This window comes from Lontra canadensis, unplaced genomic scaffold (genome assembly GCF_010015895.1).
Source record: "Lontra canadensis isolate GAN:19392208 unplaced genomic scaffold, GSC_riverotter_1.0 scaffold57, whole genome shotgun sequence".
In the NCBI taxonomy this organism is placed as follows: domain Eukaryota; kingdom Metazoa; phylum Chordata; class Mammalia; order Carnivora; family Mustelidae; genus Lontra; species Lontra canadensis.
Window position 1 is genome coordinate 10,688,480 of NW_022631051.1, and position 13,881 is coordinate 10,702,360.

Sequence of the window (13,881 nt, forward strand, 5' to 3'; positions counted from 1 at the left end):
TTTTGCCTCTTCAAGTCATTTAATCTCTCTTAGTCATCAGTCTTCACTCTGCTGTTGTAGCTCAAAAGCAGCCACACACGAATACATATTTGTGGCCGTGTTCTAATAAAACTTTACTTAAAAAACAAGTGGGAGGGGCAGGAGTTGACCCGAGGGCTATAATTTGCCAACCCCTGCCTCAATTCAAGTTCTCACTTTACTGAGTTATTTGATACTTTGTGGTTCCCCTGTTACGATTGCTTCCAGAAACCAAGGCCAGTTCTACCTGTCTTAGAACACAGATCTCATCATGTTACTGACTGACTGACTAACTTCTGGCTTCCTTTAACATTCCCAGGAAAGGTCAGAATTATCTTACCCTCAAAGCCTCCATAGTCTGACCCTTTTTATATTTCTGGTCTTACCTCTAGTGATTCCCCATCTGCCGCATACCATCTTCTCGGCGTGTTTTCCTGCCCTGTGATAATCCGTGAGCTTTACTTTTTCTGGTATGTTTTCTCCCTTCCTATTACATTATATGTGTTTATTGGAACTACCAATCTGCCTTGGGAACCCTGTTTATATCCCATCTGGAAGGATTCCAGAGCCCCTCAGGTACAGGCCATTTCTCCTTCCTTCACGCTGTTTGAGCACTCCTGTGGTGCACCCTCCTGATTTGCTCTTCATCAGAAATGTGTGTGTGTGTGTGTGTGTGTGTGTATTTCTTTTTGACCCATAGCCCCTCTTGTGGTGGGAGGTGTGCCCTCTTGTGACCTCTGTAGTCTAGTGCTGAGTCGGACTCCAAGCAGAAATGTGTCAGGTGTGTGTTTGAGGTGGCACATAAAGACCCATGTCCTGGGTGGGGGGCCTTGCCCTGGGGACTCGTGTCATTGTGGGCACAGCTCTTGGCTCCTCCTTGGGGCCCGTGTGCAGGCCCTATCGGGGCGCGCTCCTGGGCCCAGGCAGCGGCAGGCCTGGCTGTCCCATCTCCACTGCTGCCGCCACTTCCTCAATGGCCTCTTGCCCTTTGGTTCCACAGAGCTGCGGTGCAACCCTGGGCAGTTTGCCTGTCGCAGCGGCGCCATCCAGTGCATCCCCCTCCCCTGGCAGTGTGACGGCTGGGTGACTTGTGAGGATGAGAGCGACGAAGCCGGCTGTCCAGGTGAGTGTGTAGGGCAGGCGCCGCCCTCGACCCCACCTCCACCACAGCTGTGTGACTGTGCTTCTGTCGGCGGGGGGGGGCGGGGTGGTGTCCACTGCAGCCCAGGCGGTAGCCGTTCACTGGAAGCTTACATTGAGCTGAAACCCTCCCCTCTCAGTCTTCTCTCTCTCTTTAAGAATAACTGCCCAATACAGGCAGATCCCAGAATTTGCAAGGTGCAGGGGCAGGGCTGGGGTGAGGCAGGAGGGGTGCCCAGGATGCCATGTTTCTGTTGGCACTGCCAGCCCCGAGAGCAGCACCCCTGAAATGTGGTACCCTCTCGCCACCTCCTCCCCTACCTCTGGAGGTGGGTGCTCTTTGAGACTTGGCTAGAATCCTGATGAGGGTCATTAGCCTGGCTTTGGCTCTGCCATCCCGTCCTGCTCACTCAGTCCCTAGTAATTTTCCACCTGGGGATTTTCTCCTGACAATGCATGGGTTCCTAAAGATATATGCAGATGCCACAGAAAGTCTAAATTGTTGGTTCTCCACTTGGTTTCTGCCCCAGCACCCTCAGGGAGTGTAACACGCCCCATGAGAAATGGTGTTCACTGCATCCCTGGTTCTTTTGGGTTAGGATGGAAGATGTAGTATCTTGCATTTGCCCATACATGTGTGTGTGACACACACACACATACACGATCATACACACACACTAATTTGTTTAAGACCCAGGTAGCACCAGTAAAGCCCCTAAGAAGAAGATGTGTTTATTCTACCTTGAGAACCTCAGACCTAATAACTCTTCAGCCTAGCATTTTAATTTCTTGATATTATAGTTTGGTTTTGCTTTACCAACCTGATTTATTGCTGTTTTCCCTTGAATGGGTAAGCTGGACTGTTTCTTATACCCACTCTGTGATGAATTTCCTAGCCACATGCTTCATTCATGCCTTTTTCTTTTCCCGGGATCCTCTTGTTAGGTTTTCATGTGGACGGATCTTGCCTGTCCTTCAAGACTTGGCTCAGATGATACCACAACAAGCAGGCATCTCTGGGCCCTCGGGGTGGAGGTTAGCTTCTGCCAGCACCTCTTCTCTCTCTCTGACAGCATCTAGAACCACCAGGAATTCTCACCATTACCTGTGCCCATGCTTGATCTCTCCTTCCAGACTGTGAGCTCCCCGAAAGCAGGAGACCTGTCCTCTTCCTAAGTGTGACCTGGCCTAGGACCGAGGTCCTTTTTAATAACATTTGGTAAATGGAAGGAGTGTTGTAATTCCTGTGGGTCAGGTACTGAAAAAAAAACAGTTACCTCCAACTGTGGGGATCAGGTAGGGTATCAAATACAAGGCGACATTTGAGCTTGGGACAGTACTTTGAAGGGGGTTCCAAGTAAGAAGTGGAGGTAGTCTGTTCAGACTGTTTGCCTGAAAAGATGGCCTTTAGAAGGGATCCCAGTTACCCCTCAAGCCTGTTCATTGGATTATGCACGTCTCTGGTTGAGGTACTTGCCTTTCCAAATGAGTTTGAATGGTGGCCACTGGGGCAGAAGCTTCTGGGACAGCCCTGTGTCTGGGAGCCCACCACCTCCTTCCTTAGGTCACAGCCTGGACAGCACCAGCTACCCCATGCTTGGGCTGCTGGTGTTCCATGTTGTGTCAGCTGTTGAGGACTGGCGGTTGTGATTGGGATCTTCCCTGGGTCTGCCTTATGGGATGAAACTTCATATCCAGCCTCCTAGAGAATATTCTGAACAAAGAACCAAATGATTCTTGACTGGCTTTCGAGTGGAAGGACGACTTATTGCTGATCTCAAAGTGCATTTTGGCTTAGCTTTTAGGGTTGTATGTAATAACTGTTCTGTTGTGTAGGTACGGAAAACAGTGGTAGGCATTCTAGTTCATCTTGTTCATTTCTCCATCCACTGTGGACTTGATAAAGGCAGGGACTAGATTTTATTTCTCTTCTGTCCCACGAGGTCTGGCACAGGAGGTCACAAGTCACTTAGCACAAGTGTTGATGTGAGGTTACAGAGGTTGCCATATTTTCTCCCCAGACAGAAATAAGGTCTGTCCAACAGGAGCCTGGAGTTCAGCTTAGATAGTGTGCTCCAAGCCCTAGCCACTGAGGGCACAATGATCATGGCAGTGTGTGGAAACTCATGGAGCCCTAATAGGGCCAAGGAGTGTTTGAGAAAGAGTGGGAGGGCTGAGGTGCTGTCGGACCTCCTGGCTTACTCCTGGCCTCCTCCTGGCCTCCCCTTGCGTCTGGTACCCTGTCTGTCCCGTGATGGAGTGCCATGCCATGATCCAGGTGGGCAATAAGCTTTGATTTCTGATTAGTCTTTTTTTTTTTTTTTTTTAAGATTTTATTTATTTATTTGACAGAGAGAGATCACAAGTAGGCAGAGAGGCAGGCAGAGAGAGAGGAGGAAGCAGGCTCCCTGCTGAGCAGAGAGCCCGATGCGGGACTCGATCCCAGGACCCTGAGATCATGACCTGAGCCGAAGGCAGCGGCTTAACCCACTGAGCCACCCAGGCGCCCTCTGATTAGTCTTAAAGCTGGGATTGTGAGAAATGTAAGTTATGAAAATAAACGTATAATAAATATAGTACTTATTTCTCACGTCTCTGAATAAAAAATTGCTGAAATTTTGTCATATTTTGTTTTTTTTTGTTTTAATTTTTTTTAGATTTTTATTTATTTATTTATTTGACAGAGAGAGAGAGATCAGAAGTAGACAGAGAGGCAGGCAGAGAGAGAGGGAGAAGCAGGCTCCCCGCCAAGCAGAGGGCCCTATGTGGGGCTCGATCCCAGGACCCTGAGATCATGACCTGAGCCGAAGGCAGAGGCTTAACTCACTGAGCCACTCAGGAGCCTCTAAATTAATTTTTTTGAACATCACGAATATGTTAAATTCTTATTAACATTCCTACCAACTCCCCTATCCCCCCCACCCCGCAAAAAAAGAAGAAAGAAAAATCTTTGTGTATGGGGAGGGGAGTGTGGACAGGGAGTTAGCTGATAACTGCCTTTGCTGTGGCCTTCCTGTCTATGCGGAGAGTTTAAATAAACCTGTGAGAAGCCCTGGCCATGCTTGGTTAGGCTTTTGAACATGGGCTTCAGGACTCCTGGAGGGACTATAAGAGATTACGTTATTGTCCTCCTGAAAGCCTGCTAAAATTATAGTAAAAGAGTATAGAAGATATGAAAGATGTAAAATGGGAAAAGATGGAACAGCAAGCCAGTAATTTCAGCATGTTTTTGGAAGATAGGAAATGGGTGGTGTGCTAGATACAGTCTGGACATTCAGTACATTGCCTGCATTTCCAGGGCTGGAAGGCTGGAGCTCTCTTATTCAGACCCCACTGCCAGTGGGCTTTGGCTCTCACTTAGCCCAGGAGATCCTTCCCATGAAGTCTGGAAGGTAGAGGGAGGTGGACTCTCTTCCTCTGGCAGTGGTATGGGGGTGCACGGGTGAGGGAGCACAGCGGCCTCCTGCCCGCTGTCGCGGGACTCTAGAGCAGCTGTGATGGGCGGAGGTTCCTGCGGGTTCCTGTCCTGTGGATGGTGTCCCGAGCTGGGACTGAAGCCTCAGAGGCGGAGTGGAAGACTACAGGTGGCTCACTTTTGTGCACACTCCAGCCTTTGCAATTGTTCTGAAAGTACCTAATATCCTATATTAAACTCCTTGTTTTTGAAATACCTAGCATGGTTTCTGTTCTTCTGACCGAACCATCTTTGACGTAAATGGGAACTAACATAAGATGCATAAGGTTCCTTAATAGAGAAAAATCTACAACTTTATTAAGAGACGTTAAAGAAGATTTGAATAAATAGAGACAGGATATTCTTGGCTAGGAAGACTCAGTGTGGCCTGTTCTTAGATTGATCTGTGGAGTCAGTGCGTCTCCAAAGGGGTTTTTGGGAAATGTGACGAGTCAGTTTTAAAATGTGTAGAAGATAAAGTCCTAATATTGTAGGACACTCTGAAGAAGAGTAAGGTGTGAGCAGTTGCCTTACCCGTGCCAAGGCTTACGTTATCGTTGGCTCAGGGAAGCACACATTGGCCCGTGGAACAGAAGAGCTTCCAGAAACAGACCTGAGAAACAATATATGGCACAGGTGGAATTACATATCACTGGGCAGAGGCTAGGTTCCCCAATCATGGCGCTGTGACAGTTGGGAGAGCGTGTATATAAAATGTACAGAAAAATTAGTTCCAGGTTGATTGAAGAAAAACTTCTAGAATACAATCTAGAAGAATATCTTTATGACCTTGGTAGGAAAGGTTTTTGGTTTTTTTTTTTTTAAGTCACAAGAGTAATCAATTCTAAAATAAAAATGACCAGTTTTACTAAATTAAAATTAAGATCTTCCCTTTTCCAAAAGGTACCTGTAAAGAATGTGAACAGACAAGCCACAGAGTGGGAATAAATTTGCAATATGTATAGCACATAAAAGATTATAGTCCAGCATACATAAAGAACTCCTACATGTGGACAAAAGACACATGGGCATGTCACAGAAAAATTAACAAGAACAGTGGTTAAACAGATAGAAAGATATTCAGCCTCATTAGAATTCAGTGAGATTCCACTTTACAGTTACTTAAATAGGCAGAAATTAAGATGTCTCTTGGCAAAAATTAAGGTATCGACAAAACCAAGTGTTGGAGAGGATGTGAGTGACTCGGAAATCTTACCTGCTGCTGGTGAGGGGGATAAACTGATAAACCTGCTTTGGAAAACTGGCATTAACTTACGAAGTTGAACATTCTCATATTCTGTGATTCAGGATTTCCATCTGGGGAGCTCTAGAGAGGTTCTTGCAGCATTCTTCATACTAATAAACATCTTGGAAACAACCCAGATGTCTGTGTTCACATCATGGCGATTATGGACCAAACAACAGTGAGTGAATAATAGTAGGTCCTTGCGACAACATCACTGGAAATTAAGAGCAGCATGTAGGTGACAAGGGCAACTTGCCAAAAAACACAACACCATAAAGACAAGCAAAAGTGACCATTGTCTTATGTGCATACATACAGGTGTGATAACAAAAAAGGCAAAATGGTGAAACAAAATGTAGGCTCTTGGTTCCTCCCTTGTGGGGAGACAGAGGAATAAGAAACAACCCTACAGCTCATGTCTGGGTTCTGAAGTAGGGTGGGAGTAGGGGTGGAGGGCTCACAGCTGTATTTTATTATTAGGTTTTATTTCTTACATTTGTGTTACATATGTTCTTTGGAATATGCCAGATACTATGTAGGCTTTTTTTTTTTTCCTTCAAGAAAAGCTATTAGGAGGAGAATGAACTTAGCGCAGCAGAGAAACTGTAACTGTGAGCCTGGTTGAGGGAAAGATGATTAGGAAATGGACTGGTTTGACAGGCATCACCACTGAAAGGCTTGGTGCTCTAAATACTGAGGCTGGTGGACACCTGACATGGGAATGGATCAGGGGTTGGTGGGATTCTTTCACCATGGGTCTCCCTTCCTTGCTATGCAGAGCTAGATGACCCTCCCAGCGGCAGCCAGGAACTTTATTTTGTAGACCAGCATTGCCCTGTATAGTAGCCCCGAGTCACGTGTGGCTATTGAGCACTTGAAATGTGGCCATTTCGAGCAAGGATGGACTATAAGTGTAAAGTACACACCGAATATCAGACTTGGTACAACAAAAAAGTAAAACACCCCATTAATACTTTTTTACTTTGGTTATGTGTTGAAATGATAGTATTTTTAATATATTGGGTTAAATTACATTATTAAAATTAATTTCATTTCTTATTGAAATGTGGCTTGCATTTTATTTCTGTTGGATAGCACTTGTACTTAATTTCAGCAAAATAGGAGACACCAGGCCCAGCAGGCCAAGCAGAGGGGACCTGTGGAGCTTGAGAACAGAAGAATTTAGAGAAATTCTCTCTGGGGACAGGTGAGACCCTCAGCCATATCTTCGACCCAACTAAAAGGCTGACTCTCCCACTGTGCTCCCCCACCTTGAGGCTCATCTGAACCCCACTAGTGCTCACAGAGCCTCTGATAAGTTGAACCACTTTCCTCTTAAACCTGAAAGAGAGCTGGTGCTTTCTAGACTCTGGAAGAAAACATCTGGGTGCTTACTGGACTCTGAACAAAGCATCCTAGACCAGAAGAGTCCAAACAAAGTCACCTGAGGTGGCTAATTCTGCTCTATGTAAAATGGTGGTCAGATGTGGAGATTCAGAACCAAGCTGCTGAGGCTGGAACCCTGTCTCCACCACTTACTGGCTGTGGTCCTCTGGACAAGACGGTTTTTGAACTTCATTGTCTTCATCTGTAAGATGGCCAAAGTAGCAGTACCTGCCTCTTAGGGTTCTTTTGAGTCTTTTAAATAACTTGATAACTATAAAGTGTTTAGACCAGAACATGGTACATAATAACCTCTCAATATATATTAGAAGTGACTTACTTTATTAATTCAGGGAGGAATAAGCAAACTTTGAAAGTATATTCTGACATCTTTTGAACTGGCAGTCTAGGAAACTCCAACCCCTCATCCTCATACTACCACCGCCACCCCCCACATACACATGGAAAAAAAAAAAAACCCAAACACCAGAGAGTAGCTAAAATAACTTTATAGAAGCTCCAGAAGCAGTCACAGGTCTAAGGAACACCCAGTCAAAAAAAGCCACACTGAAATGGTAGGAGATTTTGTGGCATGTTTACTCCTCTCTGCCCCACCCACTTCCCACCTGGCACAGGAGGTCTGAAGGAAGCAACAGCCCAGCTTAAAAATCTCTGTTTCTAACAGAATGGAGCAGGGCAGTCCTTTTGAAACATTCTAGCTTGTCTGAGGACTGTCTGAGGGACTGATCTCTTTTCTCTGACTGGAAGCTCAGATGTCAGGCTGTGAAAAGCTGTGGACAGTGGAAAAAAGTGCTCCTGAAAGCTGCAGGGGGACTGCAGAGCTGCAGATACCTGGGGCAAGGGAATAGGGGAGGAGGGATGCAATAGAATACTTAAGAATATTGAGAAGCTGGGTGACAAGTCTCTGTGAAATTAAGATTTTTAAAACAGCCATCTATACTTAGGAATAAAAAAAGTTCACACACAGGCCTAGGCAAGATGCATACCCCACAGTGGTCCAAGGTTCAGAACAAATCGTGCTAATTAGCGAAGGACTTTAACACAGAGCCAGTCTGCAAAGATTGGGAAAGGTGGCTGTATATTCAGATGATTAATTTTCAACAACAACAAAATCACAAGGTATACAAAGGAAGAGGAAAACATGGCCCATTTAAAAGAATAAGATTAGGTGGCAGAAACTATCCTTGAGGACACAGACATTGGACATACTAGACAAATGTTTTAAAACTATCTTAAATGTGCTCAAAGAGCTAAAGGAAAACACCGAGAACTAAAGGAACTCAGGATAACAATATATGAACAAAATGAGAATACCAACAAAGAGAAAGAAATTATAAAGAAAAACACTGTAACTGAATTGAAAAATCCCTTAGAAAGGTTGAATAGTAGCCTCCAACAGTCAGAAGAAAGACTAAGTGAACTTGCAGGACATTGAAATTACTGAGTCTTTGGAACAAATGAACAAAGGTGAATAGAGCCTTGGGCACTTACAGGATCACGGTAGCTATCAATAATAGCAGAATACACATGTTTTCCCCTCCAGTACACGTATAATAATCTGCAGGATAGACCATACGTTATGCACAAAAGTCAATACATTTAGAAGGTTGAAATTATACAAAGTATGCTTTCCAATTAACAATGGAACAAAACTAGAAGTCCCTAGTAGAAGAAAAAGGAGAAAATTCACAAATACATGGATATTCAGTAGCACACTCTTAAACATGGTCAGTGTCAAGAAGAAATCACAAAGGAAACTAGAAAATATTGAGACAAATGAGAATGAAAACACAACATACCAAAACCACTGGGATGCAATGAAAACAGTGCTTTGAGGGAAATTACAGCTGTAAATGTTACATTAAAAAAGAGATCTTAAGTCAACAACCTAACTTCAGAAGAAGAAAGGAACTTAAGGAACTAGGAAAATAAAGAACTAAACCCAAAGCTAACAGAAGGAAGAAAATACAGATTAGAACAGAGGTAAATAGAAAGTAGAAAATCTAGAAAAAATCAGCAAAACCAAAATCAAAAAAATTGACAAACCTTTAGCTAGAAGGACTAAAGAGAGAACATTCAGATAACTAAAGAAACGGAATTGACATTATTACCAATTTTACAGAAATAAAAAGGTTTATGAGAGAGTACCTGAAGAATTGTGTGCCAACAAATTGGGTGACCTAGATGAAATGGAAAATCCCCAGACACAAGCTTCCAGAAGAAAATTACAGACCAGTATCCCATGAACATTGATGCAAAAATTCTGAGCAAAGTACTAGGAAACAAAATCTAACAACACATTAAGAGGATTATATACTATAACCAATTGGATTTACTCTTGGAATGCAAGGATGGTTCAACGAACTAAACTCAATCAATGTAATACACCACACTAAAAAAATGTAGAGGAGGAAATCACAGCATGTTGTAAAATTAACCATTCTTTCATGATACACTCAACAAGCTGGGGATAGAAGAAAACTACTTAGAAATAATAAAGGCCTGTAGCTGTGGGCACACCCACAGCTGACATCCTACTCAGCAGTAAGGACTGAAAGCTTTTCCTCTCAGATCAGAAACAGGACAAGGATTTTACCGTTTCTGTTCAACATGGGATTGGAAATTAATTCTAGCCAGAGCAGTTAGATAAGAAAATAAAGGCAACAGAATTGGGAAGGAAGAAGTAAAATTATCCCTGTTTACAGGTGGCATAACTTTATATGTAGAAAATCCTAAAGATTACACACACACACACACACACACACACACACACACAAATTATTGGTACTAATAAAAGAATTCTGCAAAGTTTAAGGACATAAAATCACAAAAATTCAGTTATGTTTTTATACACTTAACAATGAACAAACAGAAGCAAATGAAGGAGACTGGTCCATTTTCAATAGCATCAAAAAGAATAAAACACTTAGGAATAAATTTAACCAAGGAGATGAAAGACTAGTACACTGAAAACTACGAAACATTGCTGAAAGAAATTAAAGAAGATCTACATGAAAGACATCCCATGTTCGCAGACTGGAAGAGTTAGGAAGCTGTCAGTACTACCCAAGCAATGCACAGGTTTAGTACAGTCTCTGTCAAAATGCCAAAAACGTATTTGCCAAAATAGGAAACTCCATCCTAAAATTCGTATAGCCAACTCATTCTTGGAAAAGAATAAGGTTGGAAATCTCACACTTCTGATATTAAAACTTGCTACAAAGCTGCAGTAATCAAGACAGTGTGATTCTAGTGTATAGGCCAATGGAATAGAATAGAGAACTCAGAAATAAACCATATATATGGTCAAATTATTTTCCACAAGGGTATGGTTCATGGTTGGGGAGAATAGTATTTTCAGTAAATGGTGCTGGGAAAACTGGACAGCCACATGCCAGAGAACCTTCACTTAAACAGTGTACAAAAATCCAACATGGGTCAAAAACCCAAGTGTAAGAGCTAAAACTATAAAACTTATAGAAGAAAAAATAAAAAAGCTTCATGACATTGGGCTTGGCAATGATTTCTTACAGGTGGCACCCATAACATAGCAAAGGAAAAATATAGATAAATTGAGCTGCATCAAAATTTAAAACTGCTTTAAAACATCCAACAGAGTGAAAAGGCAGCCTATGGATTGGGACAAAATATTTGCAAATCATATCTGATGAAGGGCTAATACTGAGAATATATATTTTAAAAACCTACAACTCAACAACAGCAAAAAATCTGGTTTTAAAAAATGAGCAAAGGAGGGACACCAGGGTGACTCAGTAGGTTAGTGTCTACCTTCAACTCAGATCATGATCCCAGGGTCATGGGACCAAGCCCCGCATCGGGCTCCCTGCTTGGCGGGGGCCTGCTTCTCCCTCCCCCTGCTGCTCTCCCTGCTTGTGCTCATGTGCATGTGTGCTCTTTCTCTCTGACAATTAAAAATCTTTTAAAAAAATTTTAAGAATGGGCAGAAGACTATCTCCATAGAAGATATGCAGATGGCCAACAAGCACATGAAAATGCACTCAGCATCACTAATCATTAGGAAAGCGCAAATCAAAACCACCATGAGACACCACTCACACCCATAAGGATGGCTGCTATCAAAACAAGTCCTAGTGGGGATGTGGAGATGATGGTGGGTTGTGGAGAAGTTGGAATGCTTTTGCACAATTGGTGGGAATGTGAAATGGTATGTCACTGTGGAAAACAGATTGTGATTCCTCAGAAAATTAAAAATAGAACTACCATTAGATCCAGTAATTGAAAGAAAGGTATATGACCCATGTCCTTAAAAATGGTTAAATTTTTAAAATATTTAGTATTTGACAGAGAGAAAGCACAAGCAAGTGGAGCAGCAAAAGGAGAGGGAAAGGCAGACTCCCCATTGAGCAGGGAGCCCAGTGTGGGACTTGATCGAAGGACCCTGGGATCATGACCAGACCTGAAGGCAGCTGCTCAACTGACTGAGCCATCCGGGTGCCCCAGAAATGGCTAAAATTTTATATGTGTTTTGCCACAATGAAAATAGGTACATATAAATACATACACAGTCTGTTTTCTGAACACAAACAGAATGCTGTGAAAAGGCAAATTAAGAAAGAGCTCTTACCCATTGAAAAATTAGTCTGGAAAATCCAATATCTGATTAGTATAAGTTCCTTTCTTTTTTTAAGATTGATTAATTTTTTTGAGAGAGGAGGAGAGCAGGAAGAGGGACATGGGAGAGGCAGAATGCCAAGGGGAGAGAGAATCCCAAGCAGGCTCGTACAGAGTGCAGAGCCTGAGGCAGGGCTTGATCTCAGGACTCTGAAATCACCACCCCAGCAGAAAGCAAGATTCTGATGCCCAACCAACTGAGTCACCCAGGTGCCCTCTCCTTTTAAAAGATTTTGTTTGAGAAAGCATGAGAGTGTGCATGAGTGGGTGTGGGAGAGGGAGAAGTAGACTCACTACTGAGCAGGGAACTTAATTTGGGGCTCAGTCCCAGGACCCTGGGATCATGACCTGAGCAGGAGGCAGACACTTAACCAACTGAGCCACCTGGGCGCCCCATGGTTTTATTTTTAAGTAATCTCTACACCCAATGTGGGGCTCAAATCCACAACAATGGAGACCAAGAGCCACATGCTCAGGGCACCTGGGTGGTTCAGTTTGCTAATAAGTGTATGACTCTTGATTCTGGCTCAGGTTGTGATCTCTGGGAGTCATGAAATCAGTCCCCATGTTGGGCTCTATGCTGGGTGTGGAGCCTACTTAAAATTCTCCCTTTCCCTCTCCACATGCTTGCTTGTGTACATGTGTTCTCCCACTAAAGAAATTTTAAAAAGGAGCTGCATGCCAACTGAGCCAGCCAGTTGGCCCAGTAAGAGTTTTGGGGTTTTTTTGCAGTGTTGTTTTTTTTTTTTTTTTTTTAAGATTTTATTTATTTATTTGACAGACAGAGATCACAAGCAGGCAGAGAGGCAGACAGAGAGAGAGGAGGAAGCAGGTTCTCTGCTGAGCAGAGAGCCCGATGTGGGACTCGATCCCAGGACCCTGAGATCATGACCTGAGCCGAAGGCAGCGGCTTAACCCACTGAGCCACCCAGGCGCCCCGTGCAGTGTTGTTTTTTTTAAGATTTTATTTATTTATGGGGCGCCTGGGTAGCTTATTGGGTTAAGCCTCTGCCTTCGGTTCAGATCGTGATCCCAGGGTCCTGGGATCGAGCCCCACATCAGGCTCTCTGCCTAGCAGAGAGCCTGCTTCTCCCTCTCTGCCTGCCTCTCTGCCTACTTCTGCTTACTTGTGATCTCTCTGTCAAATTAAAAAAAAAAAAAATCTTTAAAAAATTTATTTATTTATTTATTTGAGAGTGAGAGAAAGCCCGCACAAGCAGGGGGTGGGACAGAAGGAGAGGGACAAGCAGACTCTATGCTGAGCGCAGAGCCCAATGCGGGGCTTGAACGCACAACCCTGAGATTGTGAGCTGAATTGAACTTGAGTTGGACGCTCAATCAGCTGAACCACCCAGCCACCCATCCCCCATAAGAATTCTTTTATTTTTTTAAGATTTTATTTATTAGAGAGTGAGAGTGGGCACAAGCAGGGGAAGCGGCATGGAGAGGAAGAAGCAAGAAGTAGGCTCTCTGACAAGCAGGGAGCCTGACGTGGGCCACCAAAGGCAGACACTTAACCAACTGAGCCACTCAGGTGCCCCTATTTTTTAATTTTTTTAAAAATATTTTTGGATTTATTTGTCCTAGAGAGAGAGTACAAGCAGAGGAGCAGCAGACAGAACAGTTAGAGGGAGAAGTAGGCTCCCTGCTGGGCAAGGAGCCTCATGTGGGACTCGATCCCAGGACCCTGGGATCATGATGTGAGCGGAAGGCAGTCGCTTAACTAACTGAGCCACCCAGGCATCCCAAGTTCTTTTTAAAAATATAGGAGTAGGGGTCATATTAGTCATGTAGCTTTGGAGTTAAGAGGGCATAATAATTTTTAGAAGACTTAGACGAGATACCTTGTATAATTGCAGTATGTCAGAAATACAGTGAACACTGCACGTCCAAAGAGGGAGAGCACAGGTCCTGGTGAAAAGACCAGGAATCAGAATCACATGAGATGTTCAGCAGTGGCACTGGC

General features: G+C 43.7%; 1 protein-coding gene across 4 annotated transcripts in view; it reads left to right on the top strand.

Annotated features, from left to right (window-relative positions):
- Nucleotides 1–13,881, top strand: part of DGCR2 (DiGeorge syndrome critical region gene 2) — a 91,563-nt gene that overhangs the window by 30,708 nt on the left and 46,974 nt on the right. For 2 of the 4 annotated variants that reach the window (XM_032875914.1, XM_032875915.1), the window contains exon 2: nucleotides 1,019–1,141. The exons of the other annotated variants lie outside the window; for them this stretch is intronic. In XM_032875914.1, the coding sequence (XP_032731805.1) occupies nucleotides 1,019–1,141 (123 nt within the window). The remainder of the gene's footprint in view (nucleotides 1–1,018; nucleotides 1,142–13,881) is intronic. 4 annotated transcript variants of the gene reach the window in all.